The 21842-nt window shown below is 38.6% G+C and overlaps 5 protein-coding genes across 5 annotated transcripts; all 5 read right to left on the bottom strand.

Annotated features, from left to right (window-relative positions):
* Positions 1-852: 852 nt before the first annotated feature.
* LOC137168233 (zinc-binding protein A33-like) lies at positions 853-2578 on the bottom strand. Its single transcript, XM_067570761.1, has one exon. It carries the CDS (start codon positions 2344-2346, stop codon positions 922-924), a length of 1425 nt encoding a protein of 474 aa, XP_067426862.1. The 5' UTR covers positions 2347-2578; the 3' UTR covers positions 853-921.
* A 2961-nt stretch (positions 2579-5539) lies between these two features.
* LOC137168221 (nuclear factor 7, brain-like) lies at positions 5540-8533 on the bottom strand. The gene has a single exon (XM_067570752.1). The coding sequence runs from the start codon at positions 8236-8238 to the stop codon at positions 6814-6816; it is 1425 nt and encodes a 474-aa protein (XP_067426853.1). The 5' UTR covers positions 8239-8533; the 3' UTR covers positions 5540-6813.
* Positions 8534-10584: 2051 nt separating this feature from the next.
* On the bottom strand, positions 10585-11694 carry LOC137171760 (zinc-binding protein A33-like). Its single transcript, XM_067575869.1, has one exon. It carries the CDS (start codon positions 11692-11694, stop codon positions 10585-10587), a length of 1110 nt encoding a protein of 369 aa, XP_067431970.1.
* A 66-nt stretch (positions 11695-11760) lies between these two features.
* LOC137172514 (zinc-binding protein A33-like) lies at positions 11761-13705 on the bottom strand. Its single transcript, XM_067577000.1, has one exon. The coding sequence runs from the start codon at positions 13569-13571 to the stop codon at positions 12144-12146; it is 1428 nt and encodes a 475-aa protein (XP_067433101.1). The 5' UTR covers positions 13572-13705; the 3' UTR covers positions 11761-12143.
* Positions 13706-16744: 3039 nt separating this feature from the next.
* On the bottom strand, positions 16745-19848 carry LOC137168214 (nuclear factor 7, brain-like). Its single transcript, XM_067570743.1, has one exon. The coding sequence runs from the start codon at positions 19435-19437 to the stop codon at positions 18016-18018; it is 1422 nt and encodes a 473-aa protein (XP_067426844.1). The 5' UTR covers positions 19438-19848; the 3' UTR covers positions 16745-18015.
* Between the last annotated feature and the right edge of the window lie 1994 nt (positions 19849-21842).

The following is a 21842-nucleotide window of genomic DNA, read 5'->3' as shown; positions in this document are numbered from 1 at the left end:
GACAATTTAAATAGAAACGTGAATGTCTTTCTGTGTTTACAGACACATAAAACTGCAGCACAGCTTTGATTTTGATTTTTATTGACAGAAGTAACCAAGGAAATCATTTAACTCTTGTTTTGATCAGGACATTTGTTCACCTGATAGAAAACATACAACTTTTTGAATAAATCATAAATTGAAGACACAGTTAATCAGCATAACATAAACACACAGGAACAAACAGCGGCTCCAACTTTATAAATGTTCAAAAATTAAGAAATAAATGCTGAAACAGAAAGATAAAGGTGATCACTACTAACAACCTTTAAAATCCATAGTTCAACATGAGGGTCAGGGCTTTACAATCAATCTTTGTTAATGCATGTTGTTAGAAATGAGACGTTATTCCTACATGTTGGAATTTGGATGAAGATTGATAATCTTTGACGTTATCTTTTTTTTCATTTAATTTATTAAATGTTTAATCGATGTATAAAACATAAACAGATTAATAGATCATTCAAAATAGTCCTTATGTGCAGCCCAAGCAGTGAGCTACTTGATCTTCAGGTCAATATTTGATGGCCATCTTCAATTGTTTTTTTTAATTTCGAGCTGCTGTTATTTGGACTGAACCTTGGAGAGAGAAACAAAAAAACTGTCAAACATTGAGTTCTGCAGAACTTTCTTGAGTTAAAGTATCGCAAGTTAGGAAGGAGGTTCAGTTTCTTCTTATGGATAAAACTGAATGAACATATAGAAAAGGTTTGACAGTCAGATGTTATCATTATGAATCATGATACACATGGTAAATAAAGATCAGGTGAATTATTACATCAACATTCCCTGTTCGGTCCATTCTGCACAGTAAATAAATCTGTAGATCTAATTATCCTCCTCAAATCCTAATAAATCACATCTCACAAACCTTCCTGAACATCACAGAGAAATCCCGGTTTGACAGATTTTGATATCAGTGGTTTTAGCATCACCAGCTGGTCCAAGGTTAAAAAATGGGAAGAGTTTCTCAGTGAAAGTGTCTCTGTGAGTGTAGATGTGAGTCATGTCTTCAGGGTCGTAGAAGGACACCTCCCCCCTGTCATAGTCCAGCTCGACTCTGATCCTCTGGAGACTCTTCTTCACTCTGACAGTCTTACCAGCTCCGTCAGTGTATTTTCCACTGCGATGCGTTAAACACCAGATTCCATATTCTGGTGAAACACATTTCTCTCCTTTGTCAGCTGACTCTTTAACCAAACCTACATTCCAGACAGGATGGTCTCCCACCTCCACCTCCCAGCTGTGTTTCCTTGAGCTGAAGCCCTCAGAGCCCAGAATAGTGGCATAATAAGTGTATCTCTCTGGATTATCAGGGAGCTGCTGCTTTGTGTCTTCACGTCTCACACTGGTCAGATCATCAGACAGATAGAGACGGGGGTTTGCAGTGTTTGGGTCCAGAATGACAGGACTGAAGTGGACCTTCTCCTTCATCTTCTCCCAGACTATGAAGGACAGGTTGCCCAGGTGTTTGGCCACATCTATCAGCGCTCCTGAGACCAGCTGTGGATCTGACAGTGAGCACTGGTCTCTGGCTCTGGTCTGAGTGGGTTTATAACTGCTGAGGAATGACACGTTGTGTTTCTGCAGGTCTTCTTCAATAGCAGAGATACTGTCTGACAGAGAGGAGATCTGCTCCTGAATCCTCTTCATCTCTCTGCTGATAGTCTTCCCCTTCTGCTCCTCTTCCTCCCTCAGAGCTGCCAGTCTGGACTCCTCTTCCTCTTTCAGGAACTGGTGGAGCTTGTTGAACTCTGCTCTGATCTGCTTCTCTGTGGACAACAGCTGCTTCTTGGAGTGTTGAATCACTTCATTGTATGTTTCCTCCACTTGTTTGTATTTGTTCCTCTTGTCCTGTAGAGACTTTAAGTCAGATTTCAGCTGGTCCTTCAGGTCACTGACTGCTTGTTCTACAGGAACCACCTTGTGACTCTGGTGGAGAGAAAACTCACAGACAGGACACACAACTCTCTGTTCATCCTCACAGAACCAATAAGGGACTTCTGGATGTTTATCACACACCACTTCCTCTTTCTCCTTTTCTTTCTCCGTCTCAGATGAATCATTATTCTGCCTCTTAGCAAAGGAGTCAGCCAGGTCTTTGAGAGAAAGGTTGATGGATGGATAATCCTTTGAGGATTTTCTTTTACAAATGGGACAGTTTTTGTTTTTAGCTTGTTCCCAGAATTTTTGCAGACAGCTTGAACAGAAGCTGTGGTTGCAGGTCAGAGACACAGGATCTCTGAAAGTCTCTGAACACACATGGCAACTCAGGAAACTTTCAACAAGAGCAATTTTCTCAGCCATTTTGCCAGATTTCTAGATTTTCTTTAAGTTGCAGACTCACCAAATTACAGTCCCTTCAACTTTCTCTGTTCAATCCTCCGAGTGTGTGTTCTTCAGTAGAGATTGAACTCTGTAATGTAATGGCGTCTGCGATCTGTTCAACAATGTCAATCTGCTTTCAGTTTCATTTACCTGCGTCACAGGTAGAGAGCTGATTGAAATAAAACTGCCATTTGATTGTGTCTCCACCAGATGTTGCTGTTTCTGTGTTACAGATGTTAAAGGAATACTCCACTAAAAACCGACTGTATGTTTTAACTATCAAACACTGAAAGTGTCTTTACTTGAAAAGTTTATGTGAAATAGTGCTGAAACAATTGTAATTTACTACCAGAACATTCATTCACACCAACTTCATCAAACAATAAATAGTTTAAGCAGAGCTGTTTATGGCAATTTCAATCACTTTATAATATTCTATTATTTTAATTGTAACTTTATTAAACTTTATTCAACTTCTGTTCTGTCAGTTAGTACATTTACATGAAGATTAGTGCCTGTTATGAATAATCCTGATTTTAATCATGTTAAAGTTATGATATAACACAATTTGGTAATTAGTGTCCCTTTAATATTGATGAATATTATCCAGGTTTCTGACAATCTGTGCAGGAGTGTCTTTGACTCCTGAACATCCCAGACAGTCTCTTTCATTTCTATCTTGAAGTGCAGGTACTATTAGTAGTGATCCTGAAGTTTGAATTGTTAAAATTAGTAAAGCAATTAAGATGTTGTTTTTTTTTACAGTGAAATACCTCTGCATTAAGAAAATATTGTTTCCCATTGTAGAATAGACCGACACCATTCAACAATACTCCGCCTACTTCCTTGGTGTGGATCCGCCCATTCTCACCTGAGCTCACTCACTCCTAATCATGGTCTACTGATATCTCGCCCATTTCCTTTGTTCTGGCCGGCAGCACCACTAACCACATGTGAGAGTCCTCTGTACCTGTGTTTCACATACACACCTATGGCTGTGTGTGACTAAAGTGAGTTTATTACTTTCTTCATATGTTATAATTTAATGATTATTTTTGGATTCATGTAGATTGAATGTGAGTAAAAGCTTGACCAGTATATACTGGTAAATGATATAATGGTCACCTGGCCTGTTTGCCTTGAGCCTACAGATTTATAGTTGTGTATAAGTGCACATTGCACGTAACTCATTCTCTGTAGTTCTTAATTTAGGAGATGCAACATCTAGAATCCTTATAACTTAAATTAGAATATTTAAAACTTCTTTCATTGTGTAATTGTTAAATGTAAAGTTTGCTGTGACGTATTAATTTCAGCCCTAATATTCACTGTTTGTTAGATACCTAAATGTGTGATGTTATATATTGTTTAACTGTATATTGTAATTCTTGAGCTTTCCTGTTCATCATTTTCTGTTCACACAAAAAAAAAACATAACCGTCACAAGCTTCTTCATCTTCTATTGCTCTAGCCTACATGTATGCATGATGGCAGTAAATGGCTTAAATGGAAACATCAGTCGTCCCTTAAATTCTTATCGATGTACCCTGGTGATGCTCAAACTCCTGTGAACCGATCCATACACAGGCATACACTGCACATACAGTATCTTATTATATCCTGGTTATGAATTATCCTGCTGTGGATCATATTATGTTTGTTTTACACAGCAGTGTGTTTTTCCTACAGAGTCTGCCTGCAGTCTCCTCTCAGTATCAGGTGTTTAGTGTTTTTTTTTAATGTAAGGGACACATTGGATGTCAGTGTGACAGACTTTTAAGAGTAGATCAGGTGTCTGAAATTGATTACAAAATATTTTTTCCTCCTCTTTGGTGCCTAAAAACAGTCCTGCCCACTCCTCTCCAAAAAAAGAAGAAATAGCAGCATGTACAGTATAAATGTTTTGTCCTTCTGTTCTTCTTAGTGTGTTTACTAGCTTTGAAAACCAGTATAATAAGACTCACATATTTAAAATGAAGGAGTACACAGTATTACACAACTGCCACTAACTAGCAGCATAGCTGGCGTTTCCTTTGCATGACAGTCAGCAGGACACTTGTTTTTTTTTTTTTGATGTTTTTTCCTTTTTATTTGGTTTCTCATTTTCTACTGAATGCTGGTATTCTCCACCTTTCTCTTTCTATTTTCTCAGCTTTTTAAGTGCATATAACTATTTTTGTCTCAAGATGATATAATGAAGATGACTATGATGATCAGGATGATTATATTGATGACTGTGGCACTAAGGATGACTATGAGGATGATGATGATGATTATTTCGCATGCTTTTCTACGGGGCTCTGTGTTGTCAGTGCCTTTTGAACATAGCTGAGAGAATACGAGGAGCACTTGTTGACCATCAGCACTGAGAGTGAGCGGTTCTTCACTCAGCCTGCATGTCACTTTGAGGAACAGCACTCGAGTCCGACTGACAGATTAGGGCAGTTCAGAGAGTGAATGAGCTCCAGCAGGGGGCGCAGTCACACAAAGTAAAGCACAAACAGGACACAGATGGACGGCAGGTTGATGCTTCTAATGTAGCTGCACAATAAGGCGACTTTAGTGTCAAATCTAACAGACGATCCAGTCAGAGACAACAGCAGTTTATCACTGTAGAATAAGAACAAGCTTCCATTATAATTATTGATCAGGGCTGCACAATTATGACTAAATTGATCGTTCTGATTACAGTTTGAGATCATAATCATGATGTTGCTGCACAATTATTTTCCTCAGTGATTTGGGAACAAAATGATTCTCCTTCATTCATCTTATATCAGCATCTTAACTGTTTGCAGCCACATTCTTAATGAAATGAAATGCACCAACACCACTAATAAATCATTATTCTATATGAATGATCAGAGCTGAGTCATGATTGAAAATGATTAATTGTGCAGCCCTACATATAAACTAATGTCTGTCCTCCTCTAGTCTCTTGAGGTCAGTGAGCTTTGCTGCCTTCCTGTCAGCTGTTTAGTCAGATGAAGCTTTACTGAGATAAACTGGAGCCTCTGTATTCACTCTGAACCTCTGCTATCTTCTTTCTCCAGCCAGTGACTAAGTTGCACTGACAACACTGAGTTGGCTTCTCCTCGTAGGGTGTCTTTCACTCTTTTTTCCCCTCGTCCCTCTGTTTCCAACCTTCTTCAATCATTTCTCTGCAGTTGGCTCTTTCTAGTTTCCCTTTGTCTCTTTTTGTCAGTTTGGGTTTCTTCTGTATAATAATATTAATCCTCTAGTTCTCTGATTCTTCAGATTATTGCTCTGTTCTCTTACGTGCTACACGTGTTTCTCTAACTTCAAGAAAATGTGTTAAGGTGTTATCAATAAAATGACAATTTAAATAGAAACGTGAATGTCTTTCTGTGTTTACAGACACATAAAACTGCAACACAGCTTTGATTTTGATTTTTATTGACAGAAGTAACCCAGGAAATCATTTAACTCTTGTTTTGATCAGGACATTTGTTCACCTGATAGAAAACATACAACTTTTTGAATAAATCATAGATCGAAGACACAGTTAATCAGTGTAAATCCTGACATTCATTCAGCACAGACTCACATGTGCTGATGTGTTTCACATCTGACGTGTGAAGTGATGATTAACATAAACACACAGGAACAAATTATTAAGAAATAAATAAAAGAATTAAGAAAGATAAAGGTGATCACTACTAACAACCTTTAAAATCCAGAGTTCAACATGAGGGTCAGGGCTTTACTGTCAATCTTTTTGAATACATATCATTAGGACTGATGATTGATCATATTTGATGTATATTTTCATTTTATTTTATTGACTAAATGTTTGATCAATGAATAAAAGCATTAACAAATTAATAGATTTAAAAAAAACTGTCATCAGGTGCAGCCCAAGCTGTGATCTACATGATCTTTAGGTCAATATTTGATGGAAACCTTTTTTTTTTCAATTTTGGGCTGCTGTAATTTAGACTGAACCTTGAAGAAGAAATGAAAAACTGTTTAAATTAATTTCTGAAGAATTTTCTTGTGTTGAAGCACCAAAAATCAGGAAGAAGGTTCAGTTTGTTTTCATGGATAAAACTGAAGGAACATATAGAAAGGTTTTGACAATCAGTAGATATCTGTGATTAATGACACACATGGTAAATAAACAGGTGAATTATTACGTCAAGATTCCCTGTTCTGTCCATTCTTCACAGTAAAACAAGTTTTTCCTTTATTTTAAAAAGAGAACATTTGTAAAACGTCTGAATGTATTATTATAAATACACTTTGAAGAAAATATTTTTTACTTTAAAAGAAAAATAAACCCTGGATGATTAAACCATTAAAAAGTAAATGTTAAATGCATTACTCTCACCTGTAAAGAACTAACTGATAGTGACAAAATAAATCTGTAGATCTAATTATTCCATCAAATCCTAATAAATCACATCTCACAAACCTTCCTGAACATCACAGAGAAATCTCAGTTTGACAGATTTTGATATCAGTGGTTTTAGCATCACCAGCTGGTCCAATACCAAAATAAGGGAAGAGTTTCTCAGTGAAAGTGTCTCTGTGAGTGCAGATGTGAGTCATGTCTTCAGGGTCGTAGAAGGACACCTCCCCCCTGTCATAGTCCAGCTGGACTCTGATCCTCTGGAGACTCTTCTTCACACTGACAGTCTCACCAGCTCCATTAGTGTATTTTCCATCACAATGCTTTAAACACCAGATTCCATATTCTGGTGAAGCATATTTCTCTCCTTTGTCAGCTGACTCTTTAACCAAACCCACAATCCAGACAGGATGGTCTCCCACCTCCACCTCCCAGCTGTGTTTCCCTGAGCTGAAGCCCTCAGAGCCCAGAACATCGGGATACGTAGTCCATCTCTCTGGATTATCAGGGAGCTGCTGGTTTGTGTCTCCACGTCTCACACTGGTCAGATCATCAGACAGATAGAGACAGGGGTTTGCAGTGTTTGGGTCCAGAATGACAGGACTGAAGTGGACCTTCTCCTTCATCTTCTCCCAGACTGTGAAGGACAGGTTGCCCAGGTGTTTGGCCACATCTATCAGTGCTCCTGAGACCAGCTGTGGATCTGACAGTGAGCACTGGTCTCTGGCTCTGGTCTGAGTGGGTTTATAACTGCTGAGGAATGACACGTTGTGTTTCTGCAGGTCTTCTTCAACAGCAGAGATACTGTCTGACAGAGAGGAGATCTGCTCCTGAATCCTCTTCATCTCTCTGCTGATAGTCTTCCCCTTCTGCTCCTCTTCCTCCCTCAGAGCTGCCAGTCTGGACTCCTCTTCCTCTTTCAGGAACTGGTGGAGCTTGTTGAACTCTGCTCTGATCTGCTTCTCTGTGGACAACAGCTGCTTCTTGGAGTGTTCAATCATTTCATTGTATGTTTTCTCCACATCTTCGTATTTGTTCCTCTTGTCCTGTAGAGACTTTAAGTCAGATTTCAGCTGGTCCTTCAGGTCAGTGACTGCTTGTTCTACAGGAACCACCTTGTGACCGTGGTGGAGAGAAAACTCACAGACAGGACACACAGCTCTCTGTTCATCCTCACAGAACCAATAAGGGACTTCTGGATGTTTATCACACACCACTTCCTCTTTCTCCTTTTCTTTCTCCGTCTCAGGTGAATCATTATTCTGCCTCTTAGCAAAGGAGTCAGCCAGGTCTTTGAGAGAAAGGTTGATGGATGGATAATCCTTTGAAGATTTTCTTTTGCAAATGGGACAGTTTTTGTTTTTAGCTTGTTCCCAGAATTTTTGCAGACAACTTGAACAGAAGCTGTGGTTGCAGGTCAGAGACACAGGATCTCTGAAAGTCTCTGAACACACATGGCAACTCAGGAAACTTTCAACAAGAGCAATTTTCTCAGCCATTTTCCCAGATTTTTTGATTTTCTTAAAGTTGCAGACTCACCAAGTTACAGTCCCTTCAACTTCCTCTGTTCAATCCTCCGAGTGTGTGTTCTTCAGTAGAGATTTCACTCTGTAATGTAATGACGTCTGCGCTCTGTTCAACAATGTAAATCTTTCAGTTTCATTTACTTGTTATGGGTGGAGAGCTGATGGAAATGAAACTGCCATTTGATTGTGTCTCCATCAGATGGTGCTGTTTCTGTGTTATGGATGTTAAAGGAATACTCCACCAAAAACTGACTGTATATTTTAACAATGAAAGCATCTATTCTTGAAAAGTGGATGTGAAATAGTGCTGAAACACTTATAGTTGACTGACAGAACATTCATTCACAACAACTTCATCAACTGAGAAATAGTTTAAGCGGAGCCATTTATGAAAAGTTTAATCCTTTTATAATATTTTATTATTTTAAATTGTAACTTTATTAAACTTCATTCAACTTCTGTTCTGTCAGTTAGTACATTTACATGAAGACTAGTGCCTGTTATGAATAATCCTGATTTTAATCATGTTAAAGTTATGATATAACACAACTTGGTAATTAGTATCCCTTTATTATTGATGAATATTATCCAGGTTTCTGATCATCTGTGCAGGAGTGTCTTTGACTCCTGAACATCCCAGACAGTCTCTGTCATTTCTATCTTGAAAATATGTTTTTCCATCGTAGAATAGACCCAAACTATTCAACTACCGGTATATGAATGATCAGAGCTGAGTCATGATTGAAAATGATTAATTGTGCAGCCCTACATATAAACTAATGTCTGTCCTCCCCTAGTCTCTTGAGGTCAGTGAGCTCTGCTGCCTTCCTGTCAGCCGTTTAGTCAGATGAAGCTTTACTGAGATAAACTGGAGCCTCTGTGTTCACTCTGAACCTCTGCTATCTTCTTTCTCCAGCCAGTGACTAAGTTGCACTGACAACACTGAGTTGGCTTCTCCTCGTAGGGTGTCTTTCACTCTTTTTTCCCTGGTCCCTCTGTTTCCAACCTTCTTCAATCATTTCTCTGCAGTTGGCTCTTTCTAGTTTCCCTTTGTCTCTTTTTGTCAGTTTGGGTTTCTTCTGTATAATAATATTGATCCTCTAGTTCTCTGATTCTTCAGATTATTGCTCTGTTCTCTTACGTGCTACACGTGTTTCTCTAACTTCAAGAAAATGTGTTAAGGTGTTATCAATAAAATGACAATTTAAATAAAGACGTGAATGTCTTTCTGTGTTTACAGACACATAAAACTGCAACACAGCTTTGATTTTTTTATATTTATTGACAGAAGTAACCCAGGAAATCTTTTAACTCTTGTTTTGATCAGGACATTTGTTCACCAGATAGAAAACATACAACTTTTGAATAAATCATAAATCGAAGACACAGTTAATCAGCGTAAATCCTGACGTTCATTCAGCACAGACTCACATGTACTGATGTGTTTCACAAATGATGATTAACATAAACACAAAGGAACAAACAGCAGCTCCAACTTAATAGATATTCAAAAATTAAGAGATAAATGCTGAAAGAGAAAGATAAAGGTGATCACGACTAACAACCTTTAAAATCCACAGTTCAACATGAGGGACAGGGCTTTACAGTCAATCTTTTTGAATACATATCATTAGGACTGATGATTGATCATATTTGTATATTTTCATCTTATTTTATTGACTAAATGTTTGATCATTGAATAAAAGCATTAACAAATTAATAGATAATAAAAAAAATGTCATCAGGTGCAGTCCAAGCTGTGATCTACATGATCTTTGTGTGAATACTTGATGGACACTTTCATTTTTTTTATTTCGGGCTGCTGTAATTTAGACTGAACCTTGGAGAGAGAAACAAAAAACTGAACATTAATTTCTGCAGAATTTTCTCAATTTAAAGTATCACAAATCAGGAAGAAGGTTCAGTTTGCTCTCGTGGATAAAATTGAATGAACATATAGAAAAGGTTTGACAATAAGACGTTATCATTATGATTCATGATACACATGGTAAATAAAGATCAGGTGAATTATTACATCAACATTCCCTGTTTGCTCCATTCTGCACAGTAAATAATGTTTTCTATCTAAAAAAACATTTGTAAAAACTCTGAATGTATTATTATTAACACATGTTGAGAAAGTACATTTTTTCTTCACTGAATTACTTTAAAAAATTTGATAATAAACACATAAAAAGTAAATGTCAAATTACTGAGTTTCACCTATAAAGAACTAACTGATATTGACAAAAATAAATCTGTAGATCTAATTATTCCCTCAAATCCTAATAAATCACATCTCACAAACCTTCCTGAACATCACAGAGAAATCTCAGTTTGGCAGATTTTGATATCAGTGGTTTTAGCATCACCAGCCTTTCCAAGGTTAAAATAAGGGAAGAGTTTCTCAGTGAAAGTGTCTCTGTGAGTGCAGATGTGAGTCTTGTCTTCAGGGTCGTAGAGGGACACCTCCCCCCTGTCATAGTCCAGCTGGACTCTGATCCTCTGGAGACTCTTCTTCACTCTGACAGTCTCACCAGCTCCATCAGTGTATTTTCCACTGCGATGCGATAAACACCAGATTCCATATTCTGGTGAAACACTTGCCTCTCCTTTGTCAGCTGACTCTTTAGCCAAACCCACATTCCAGGCAGGATGGTCTCCCACCTCCACCTCCCAGCTGTGTTTCCCTGAGCTGAAGCCCTCAGAGCCCAGAACATCGGTATACTCAGTGTGTCTCTCTGGATTATCAGGGAGCTGCTGCTCTGTGTCTCCACGTCTCACACTGGTCAGATCATCAGACAGATAGAGACAGGGGTTTGCAGTGTTTGGGTCCAGAATGACAGGACTGAAGTGGACCTTCTCCTTCATCTTCTCCCAGACTCTGAAGGACAGGTTGCCCAGGTGTTTGGCCACATCTATCAGCACTCCTGAGACCAGCTGTGGATCTGACAGTGAGCACTGGGCTCTGGCTCTGGTCTGAGTGGGTTTATAACTGCTGAGGAATGACACCTTGTGTTTCTGCAGGTCTTCTTCGACAGCAGAGATACTGTCTGACAGAGAGGAGATCTGCTCCTGAATCCTGTTCATCTCTCTGCTGATAGTCTTCCCCTTCTGCTCCTCTTCCTCCCTCAGAGCTGCCAGTCTGGACTCCTCTTCCTCTTTCAGGAACTGGGGGAGCTTGTTGAACTCTGCTCTGATCTGCTTCTCTGTGGACAACAGCTGCTTCTTGGAGTGTTGAATCACTTCATTGTATGTTTTCTCCACTTGTTTGTATTTGTTCCTCTTGTCCTGCAGAGACTTTAAGTCAGATTTCAGCTGGTCCTTCAGGTCACTGACTGCTTGTTCTACAGGAACCACCTTGTAACTCTGGTGGAGAGAAACGTCACAGGCAGGACACACAACTCTCTGTTCATCCTCACAGAACATTTCAGGCTCTTCTTGATGTTTACTACATTTTGCCATCAATTCCTCATTTTAGCAAAATTTTCTTGTGTTAAAGTATCAAAAATCAGGAAGAGATTCAGTTTTTTCTTATGGATAAAACTGAATGAACATATAGAAAAGGTTTAACAATCAGTAGATACACATGGTAAATAAAGAAGAGGTGAATTATTACATCAGCATTCGCTGTTTGGCCCATTCTGCACAATCAACATGTTTTTTATTTTAAAAAGAAAACATAAAAAGTCTAAATGCATTATGAGAAAGTTTAATTGATTTTCTTTAAAAACTTGGATAATTACAATATCAAAAGTAAATGTTGAATTCTTGACTTTCACCTATAAAGAACTAACTACAATTGACAAAAATAAATCTGTAGATCTAATTATTCCCTCAAATCCTAATAAATCACATCTCACAAACCTTCCTGAACATCACAGAGAAATCTCAGTTTGACAGATTTTGATATCAGTGGTTTTAGCATCACCAGCCTCTTCAATACCAAAATAAGGGAAGAGTTTCTCAGTGAAAGTGTCTCTGTAAGTGCAGATGTGAGTCATGTCTTCAGGGTCGTAGAAGGACACCTCCCCCCTGTCATAGTCCAGCTGAACTCTGATCCTCTGGAGACTCTTCTTCACACTGACAGTCTGGCCAAGACCGTCAGTGTATTCTCCACTGCGTTGCAGCAAACACCAGAATCCATATTCTGGTGAGACAAATATTTTCCCCTTCCTGTCAACTGACTCTTTAGCCAAACCCACAATCCAGTCAGGATGGTCTCCCACCTCCACCTCCCAGCTGTGTTTCCCTGAGCTGAAGCCCTCAGAGCCCAGAACATGGGAATACTCAGTGCATCTCTCTGGATTATCAGGGAGCTGCTGGTTTGTGTCTCCACATCTCACACTGGTCAGATCATCAGACTGATAGAGACGGGGGTCTGCAGTGTTTGGGTCCAGAATGACAGGACTGAAGTGGACCTTCTCCTTCATCTTCTCCCAGACTCTGAAGGACAGGTTGCCCAGGTGTTTGGCCACATCTATCAGCGCTCCTGAGACCAGCTGTGGATCTGACAGTGAGCACTGGTCTCTGGCTCTGGTCTGAGTGGGTTTATAACTGCTGAGGAATGATACGTTGTGTTTCTGCAGGTCTTCTTCAACAGCAGAGATACTGTCTGACAGAGAGGAGATCTGCTCCTGAATCCTCTTCATCTCTCTGCTGATAGTCTTCCCCTTCTGCTCCTCTTCCTCCCTCAGAGCTGCCAGTCTGGACTCCTCTTCCTCTTTCAGGAACTGGTGGAGCTTGTTGAACTCTGCTCTGATCTGCTTCTCTGTGGACAACAGCTGGTTCTTGGAGTGTTCAATCATTTCATTGTATGTTTTCTCCACATCTTCGTATTTGTTCCTCTTGTCCTGCAGAGACTTTAAGTCAGAGTTCAGCTGGTCCTTCAGGTCAGTGACTGCTTGTTCTACAGGAACCACCTTGTGACTCTGGTGGAGAGAAAACTCACAGACAGGACACACAGCTCTCTGTTCATCCTCACAGAACCAATAAGGGACTTCTGGATGTTTATCACATATCACTTCCTCTTTCTCCTTTTCTTTCTCCGTCTCACATGAATCATTATTCTGCCTCTTAGCAAAGGAGTCAGCCAGGTCTTTGAGAGAAAGGTTGATGGATGGATAATCCTTTGAGGATTTTCTTTTACAAATGGGACAGTTTTTGTTTTTAGCTTGTTCCCAGAATTTTTGCAGACAGCTTGAACAGAAGCTGTGGTTGCAGGTCAGAGACACAGGATCTCTGAAAGTCTCTGAACACACATGGCAACTCAGGAAACTTTCCAAAAGAGCAGCTTTCTCAGCCATTTTCCCAGATTTTTAGATTTTCTTTAAGTTGCAGACTCACCAAGTTACAGTCCCTTCAACTTCCTCTGTTCAATCCTCCGAGTGTGTGTTCTTCAGTAGAGATTTCGCGCTGTAACGTAACGACGTCTGCGCTCTGTTCAACAATGTCAATCTTTCAGTTTCATTTACTTGTTATGGGTGGAGAGCTGATGGAAATGAAACTTCCATTTGATTGTGTCTCCATCAGATGTTGCTGTTTCTGTGTTATGGATGTTAAAGGAATACTCCACCAAAAACTGCCTGTATATTTTAACAATGAAAGCATCTATTCTTGAAAAGTGGATGTGAAATAGTGCTGAAACAATTATAATTGACTGACAGAACATTCATTCACAACAACTTCATCAACCGATAAATAGTTTAAGCAGAGCTGTTTATGAAAAGTTTAATCATTTTATAATATTCTATTATTTTAAATTGTAGCTTAATTAAATTTCACCCAACTTCTGTTCTGTCAGTTAGTACATTTACATGAAGACTAGAGCCTGTTATGAATAATCCTGATTTTAATCATGTTAAAGTTATGATATAACACAACTTGGTAATTAGTATCCCTTTATGATTGATGAATATTATCCAGGTTTCTGATCATCTGTGCAGGAGTGTCTTTGACTCCTGAACATCCCAGACAGTCTCTGTCATTTCTATATTGAAGTGCAGGTACTATTAGTAGTGATCCTGAAGTTTGAATTGTTAAAATTAGTAAAGCAATTAAGATGTTTTTTTTTTTACAGTGAAATACCTCTGCATTAAGAAAATATTATTTCCCATTGCAGAATAGACCCACACCATTCAACAATCCTTCACCTACTTCCATGGTGTGGATCCAACCATACTCACCTGAGCTCACTCACTCCTAATCATGGTCTACTGATATCTCGCCCATTTCCTTTGTTCTGGCCGGCAGCACCACTAACCACATGTGAGAGTCCTCTGTACCTGTGTTTCACATACACACCTATGGCTGTGTGTGTGACTAAAGTGAGTTTATTACTTTCTTCATATGTTATAGTTTAATGGTTATTTTTGGATTCATGTAGATTGAATGTGAGTAAAAACTTGACCAGTATATACTGGTAAATGATATAATGGTCACCTGGCCTGGTTGCCTTGAGCCTACAGATTTATAGTTGTAAGTGCACATTGCACATAACTCATTCTCTGTAGTTCTTAATTTAGGAGATGCAACATCCAGAATCCTTATAACTTAAATTAGAATATTTAAAACTTCTTTCACTGTGTAATTGTTAAATGCAAAGTTTGCTGTGGCGTATTAATTTCAGCCCTAATATTCGCTGTTTTGTTAGATACTTAAATGTGTGATGTTATATATATATAGTTTAACTGTATATTGTAATTCTTGTCTTTTTCTGTTCATCATTTATAAAAAAAAAAAACATAACCGTCACAAGCTTCTTCATCTTCTATTGCTCTAGCCTACATGTATGCATGTTGGCAATAAATGGCTTAAACAGAAACATCAGTTGTCCCTTAAATTCTTATCGATGTACCCTGGTGATGCTCAAACTCCTGTGAACCGCTCCGTACACAGGCATACACTGCACATACAGTATCTTATTATATCCTGGTTATGAATTATCCTGCTGTGGATCATATTATGTTTGTTTTACACAGCAGTGTGTTTTTTCTACAGAGTCTGCCTGCAGTCTCCTCTCAGTATCAGGTGTTTAGTGTTTTTTTAATGTAAGGGGCACATTGGATATCAGTGTGACAGACTTTTAAGAGTAGATCAGGTGTCTGAAATTGATTACAAAATATTTCTTCCTCCTCTTTGGAGCCTAAAAACAGTCCTGCCCACTCCCCTCCAAAAAAAGAAGAAATAGCAGCATGTACAGTATAAATGTGTTGTTCTTCGGTTCTTCTTAGTGTGTTTACTAGCTTTGAAAACCAGTATAATAAGACTCACATATTTAACATGAAGGAGTACACAGTATTACACAACTGCCACTAACTAGCAGCATAGCTGGTGTTTCCTTTGCATGACAGTCAGCAGGACACTTGTTTTTTTTTTTTGGTGTTTTTTCCTTTTTATTTGGTTTCTCATTTTCTACTGAATGCTGGTATACTCCACCTTCCTCTTTCTATTTTCTCAGCTTTTTAAGTGCATATAACTATTTTTGTCTCAAGATGACATAATGAAGATGACTATGATGATCAGAATGATTATATTGATGACTGTGGCACTAAGGATGACTATGAGGATGATGATGATGATTATTCCGCATGCTTTTCTACGGGGCTCTGTGTTGTCAGTGCCTTTTGAACATAGCTGAGAGAATACGAGGAGCACTTGTTGACCATCAGCACTGAGAGTGAGCGGTTCTTCACTCAGCCTGCATGTCACTTTGAGGAACAGCACTCGAGTCCGACTGACAGATTAGGGCAGTTCAGAGAGTGAATGAGCTCCAGCAGGGGGCGCAGTCACACAAAGTAAAGCACAAACAGGACACAGATGGACGGCAGGTTGATGCTTCTAATGTAGCTGCACAATAAGGCGACTTTAGTGTCAAATCTAACAGACAATCCAGTCAGAGACAACAGCAGTTTATCACTGTAGAATAAGAACCAGCTTCCATTATAATTATTGATCAGGGCTGCACAATTATGACTAAATTGATCGTCCTGATTACAGTTTGAGATCATGATCATGATGCTGCTGCACAATTATTTTCCTCAGTGATTTGGGAACAAAATGATTCTCCTTCATTCATCTTATATCAGCATCTTAACTGTTTGCAGCCACATTCTTAATGAAATGAAATGCACCAACACCACTAATAAATCATTATTCTATATGAATGATCAGAGCTGAGTCATGATTGAAAATGATTAATTGTGCAGCCCTACATATAAACTAATGTCTGTCCTCCTCTAGTCTCTTGAGGTCAGTGAGCTCTGCTGCCTTCCTGTCAGCTGTTTAGTCAGATGAAGCTTTACTGAGATAAACTGGAGCCTCTGTGTTCACTCTGAACCTCTGCTATCTTCTTTCTCCAGCCAGTGACTAAGTTGCACTGACAACACTGAGTTGGCTTCTCCTCGTAGGGTGTCTTTCACTCTTTTTTCCCCTCGTCCCTCTGTTTTCAACCTTCTTCAATCATTTCTCTGCAGTTAGCTCTTTCTAGTTTCCCTTTGTCTCTTTTTGTCAGTTTGGGTTTCTTCTGTATAATAATATTAATCCTCTAGTTCTCTGATTCTTCAGATTATTGCTCTGTTCTCTTACGTGCTACACGTGTTTCTCTAACTTCAAGAAAATGTGTTAAGGTGTTATCAATAAAATGACAATTTAAATAGAAACGTGAATGTCTTTCTGTGTTTACAGACACATAAAACTGCAACACAGCTTTGGTTTTGATTGTTATTGACAGAAGTAACCCAGGAAATCATTTAACTCTTGTTTTGATCAGGACATTTATTCACCAGATAGAAAACATACAACTTTTTGAATAAATCATAAATCAAAGACACAGTTAATCAGTGTAAATCCTGACATTCATTCAGCACAGACTCACATGTACTGATGTGTTTCACATCTGACATGTGAAGTGATGATGAACATAAACACACAGGAACAAATTATTAAGAAATAAAAGAATTAAGAAAGATAAAGGTGATCACTACTAACAACCTTTAAAATCCAGAGTTCAACATGAGGGTCAGGGCTTTACAGTCAATCTTTTTGAATACATATCATTAGGACTGATGATTGATCATATTTGATGTATATTTTCATTTTATTTTATTGACTAAATGTTTGATCAATGAATAAAAGCATTAACAAATTAATAGATAATAAAAAAACTGTCATCAGGTACAGCCCAAGCTGTGATCTACATGATCTTTGTGTCAATATTTGATGGACACCTTCAATTTTTTTTCAATTGTGGGCTGCTGTAATTTAGACTGAACCTTGAAGAAGAAATGAAAAATTGTTTAAAATTAATTTCTGCAGAATTTTCTTGAGTTGAAGCACCAAAAATCAGGAAGAAGTTTCAGTTTTTCATTGATAAAACTGAATGAACATATAGAAAAGGTTTGACAATCAGTAGATATCTGTGATTAATGACACACATGGTAAATAGACAGGTGAATTATTACGTTAAGATTCCCTGTTCTGTCCATTCTTCATAGTAAAAAAAGTTTTTCCTTTATTTTAAAAAGAGAACATTTGTAAAAAGTCTGAGTGTATTATTATAAATACACTTTGAAAAAAATATTTTTTACTTTAAAAGAAAAACAAACCCTGGATGATTAAGCCATTAAAAAGTAAATGTTAAATGCATTACTCTCACCTATAAATCACTAACTGATAGTGACAATATAAATCTGTAGATCTAATTATCCTCCTCAAATCAAATAAATCACATCTCACAAACCTTCCTGAACATCACAGAGAAATCTCAGTTTGACAGATTTTGATATCAGTGGTTTTAGCATCACCAGCCTCTCCAAGGTTAAAATAAGGGAAGAGTTTCTCAGTGAAAGTGTCTCTGTGAGTGTAGATGTGAGTCATGTCTTCAGGGTCGTAGAAGGACACCTCCCCCGTGTCATAGTCCAGCTGGACTCTGATCCTCTGGAGACTCTTCTTCACTCTGACAGTCTCACCAACAACATCAATGTATTTTCCATCACCATGCCATAAACACCAGATTCCATAATCTGGTGAGGAAAATATCTCTCCCTTCCTGTCAACTGACTCTTTAGCCAAACCCACATTCCAGACAGGATAGTCTCCCACCTCCACCTCCCAGCTGTGTTTCCCTGAGCTGAAGCCCTCAGAGCCCAGAACAGTGATATACTTAGTGTTTCTCTCTGGATTATCAGGGAGCTGCTGGTTTGTGTCTCCACGTCTCACACTGGTCAGATCATCAGACAGATAGAGACGGGGGTCTGCAGTGTTTGGGTCCAGAATGACAGTACTGAAGTGGACCTTCTCCTTCATCTTCTCCCAGACTCTGAAGGACAGGTTGCCCAGGTGTTTGGCCACATCTATCAGCGCTCCCGAGACCAGCTGTGGATCTGACAGTGAGCACTGGTCTCTGGCTCTGGTCTGAGTGGGTTTATAACTGCTGAGGAATGACACCTTGTGTTTCTGCAGGTCTTCTTCAACAGCAGAGATACTGTCTGACAGAGAGGAGATCTGCTCCTGAATCCTCTTCATCTCTCTGCTGATAGTCTTCCCCTTCTGCTCCTCTTCCTCCCTCAGAGCTGCCAGTCTGGACTCCTCTTCCTCTTTCAGGAACTGGTGGAGCTTGTTGAACTCTGCTCTGATCTGCTTCTCTGTGGACAACAGCTGCTTCTTAGAGTGTTGAATCATTTCATTGTATGTTTTCTCCACTTGTTTGTATTTGTCCATCTTGTCCTGCAGAGACTTTAAGTCAGATTTCAGCTGGTCCTTCAGTTCACTGACTGCTTGTTCTACAGGAACCACCTTGTGACCGTGATGGAGAAGAAAATCACAGACAGGACACACAACTCTCTGTTCATCCTCACAGAACCAATAAGGGACTTCTGGATGTTTATGACACACCACTTCCTCTTTCTCCTTTTCTTTCTCCGTCTCAGGTGAATTATTCTGCCTCTTAGCAAAGGAGTCAGCCAGGTCTTTGAGAGAGAGGTTGATGGATGGATAATCCTTTGAAGATTTTCTTTTACAAATGGGACAGTTTTTGTTTTTAGCTTGTTCCCAGAATTTTTGCAGACAGCTTGAACAGAAGCTGTGGTTGCAGGTCAGAGACACAGGATCACTGAAAGTCTCTGAACACACGTGGCAACTCAGGTAACCTTCAAAAAGAGCTCTTTCAGCCATTTTCTCTGATTTCTAGATTTTCTTTAAGTTGCAGACTCACCAAAATACAGTCCCTTCAACTTTCTCTGTTCAGTCCTCCGAGTGTGTGTTCTTCAGTAGAGATTTCACTCTGTAATGTAATGGCGTCTGCGATCTGTTCAACAGTGTCAATCTGCTTTCAGTTTCATTTACCTGCGTCACAGGTAGAGAGCGGATTGAAATAAAACTGCCATTTGATTGTGTCTCCACCAGATGGTGCTGTTTCTGTGTTACAGATGTTAAAGGAATACTCCACCAAAAGCCTATTGTATGTTTTAACTATCAAACACTGAAAGCGTCTATACTTGAAAAGTTTATGTGAAATAGTGCTGAAACAATTGTAATTTACTACCAGAACATTCATTCACAACAACTTCATCAACCGATAAATAGTTTAAGCAGAGCTGTTTATGGCAATTTTAATCATTTTATGATATTCTAATATTTTAAATTTAACTTTATTAAACTTTACTCAACTTCTGTTCTGTCAGTTAGTACATTTACATGAAGATTAGTGCCTGTTATGAATTATCCTGATTTTAATCATGTTAAAGTTATGATATAACACAACTTGGTAATTAGTATCCATTTATGATTGATGAATATTATCCAGGTTTCTGATCACCTGTGCAGGAGTGTTTTGACTCCTGAACATCCCAGACAGTCTCTGTCATTTCTATATTGACGTGCAGGTACTATCAGTAGTGATCCTGAAGTTTGAATTGTTGAAATTAGTAAAGCAATTAAGATGGGGTTTTTTACAGTGAAATACCTCTGCATTAAGAAAATATTGTTTCCCATTACAGAATAGATCCACACTATTCAACAATCCTTCACCTACTTCCTTGGTGTGGATCCGCCCATTCTCACCTGAGCTCACTCACTCCTAATCATGGTCTACTGATATCTCGCCCATTTCCTTTGTTCTGGCCGGCAGCACCACTAACCACATGTGAGAGTCCTCTGTACCTGTGTTTCACATACACACCTATGGCTGTGTGTGACTAAGGTGAGTTTATTACTTTCTTCATATGTTATAGTTTAATGGTTATTTCTGGATTCATGTAGATTGAATGTGAGCAAAAGCTTGACCAGTATATACTGGTAAATGATATAATGGTCACCTGGCCTGTTTGCTTTGATCCAACAGATTTATAGTTGTGTGTAAGTGCACATTGCACATAACTCATTCTTTGTAGTTCTTAATTTAGCAGATGCAACATCCAGAATCCTTATAACTTAAATTAGAATATTTAAAACTTATTTCATTATGTAATTGTTAAATGTAAAGTTTGCTGTGACGTATTAATTTCAGCCCTAATATTCGCTGTTTGTTAGATACTTAAATGTGTGATGTTATATATTGTTTAACTGTATATTGTAATTTTTGAGTTTTCCTGTTCATCATTTTCTGTTCATACAAAAAAAAAAACATAACCGCCACAAGCCTCATCATCTTCTATTGCTCTAGCCTACATTTATGCATGTTGGCAATAAATGGCTTAAATGGAAACATCAGTCGTCCCTTAAATTCTTATCGATGTACCCTGGTGATGCTCAAACTCTTGTGAACCGATCCATACACAGGAATACACTGCACATATAGTATCTTATTATATCCTGGTTATGAATTATCCTACTGTGGATCATATTATGTTTGTTTTACACAGCAGTGTGTTTTTTCTACAGAGTCTGCCTGCAGTCTCCTCTCGGTATCAGGTGTTTAGTGTTTTTTTTTATGTAAGGGACACATTGGATGTCAGTGTGACAGACTTTTAAGAGTAGATCAGGTGTCTGAAATTGATTACAAAATATTTCTTCCTCCTCTTTGGAGCCTAAAAACAGTCCTGCCCACTCCCCTCCAAAAAAAGAAGAAATAGCAGCATGTACAGTACAAATGTGTTGTTCTTTGGTTCTTCTTAGTGTGTTTACTAGCATTGAAAACCAGTATAATAAGACTCACATATTTAACATGAAGGAGTACACAGTATTACACAACTGCCACTAACTAGCAGCATAGCTGGCATTTCCTTTGCATGACAGTCAGCATGACACTTGTTTTTTTTTTGGTGTTTTTTCCTTTTTATTTGGTTTCTCATTTTCTACTGAATGCTGGTATACTCCACCTTTCTCTTTCTATTTTCTCAGCTTTTTAAGTGCATATAACTATTTTTGTCTCAAGATGATATAATGAAGATGACTATGATGATCAGGATGATTATATTGATGACTGTGGCACTAAGGATGACTATGAGGATGATGATGATGATTATTTCGCATGCTTTTCTACGGGGCTCTGTGTTGTCAGTGCCTTTTGAACACAGCTGAGAGAATACGAGGAGCACTTGTTGACCATCAGCACTGAGAGTGAGCGGTTCTTCACTCAG

The sequence above is a fragment of the Thunnus thynnus genome, chromosome 2 (assembly GCF_963924715.1).
Source record: "Thunnus thynnus chromosome 2, fThuThy2.1, whole genome shotgun sequence".
Lineage (NCBI taxonomy): Eukaryota > Metazoa > Chordata > Actinopteri > Scombriformes > Scombridae > Thunnus > Thunnus thynnus.
Note: the sequence above shows the minus strand (reverse complement) of the source record. Positions and strands in the feature narration are given on the sequence as shown.

Bases quoted from the DNA above. Each gene is read 5' to 3' on its own strand.
- LOC137168233 (XM_067570761.1), bottom strand. From the start codon at position 2,346: ATGGCTGAGAAAATTGCTCTTGTTGAAAGTTTCCTGAGTTGCCATGTG.
- LOC137168221 (XM_067570752.1), bottom strand. From the start codon at position 8,238: ATGGCTGAGAAAATTGCTCTTGTTGAAAGTTTCCTGAGTTGCCATGTG.
- LOC137172514 (XM_067577000.1), bottom strand. From the start codon at position 13,571: ATGGCTGAGAAAGCTGCTCTTTTGGAAAGTTTCCTGAGTTGCCATGTG.
- LOC137168214 (XM_067570743.1), bottom strand. From the start codon at position 19,437: ATGGCTGAAAGAGCTCTTTTTGAAGGTTACCTGAGTTGCCACGTGTGT.
- LOC137171760 (XM_067575869.1), bottom strand. From the start codon at position 11,694: ATGTTCTGTGAGGATGAACAGAGAGTTGTGTGTCCTGCCTGTGACGTT.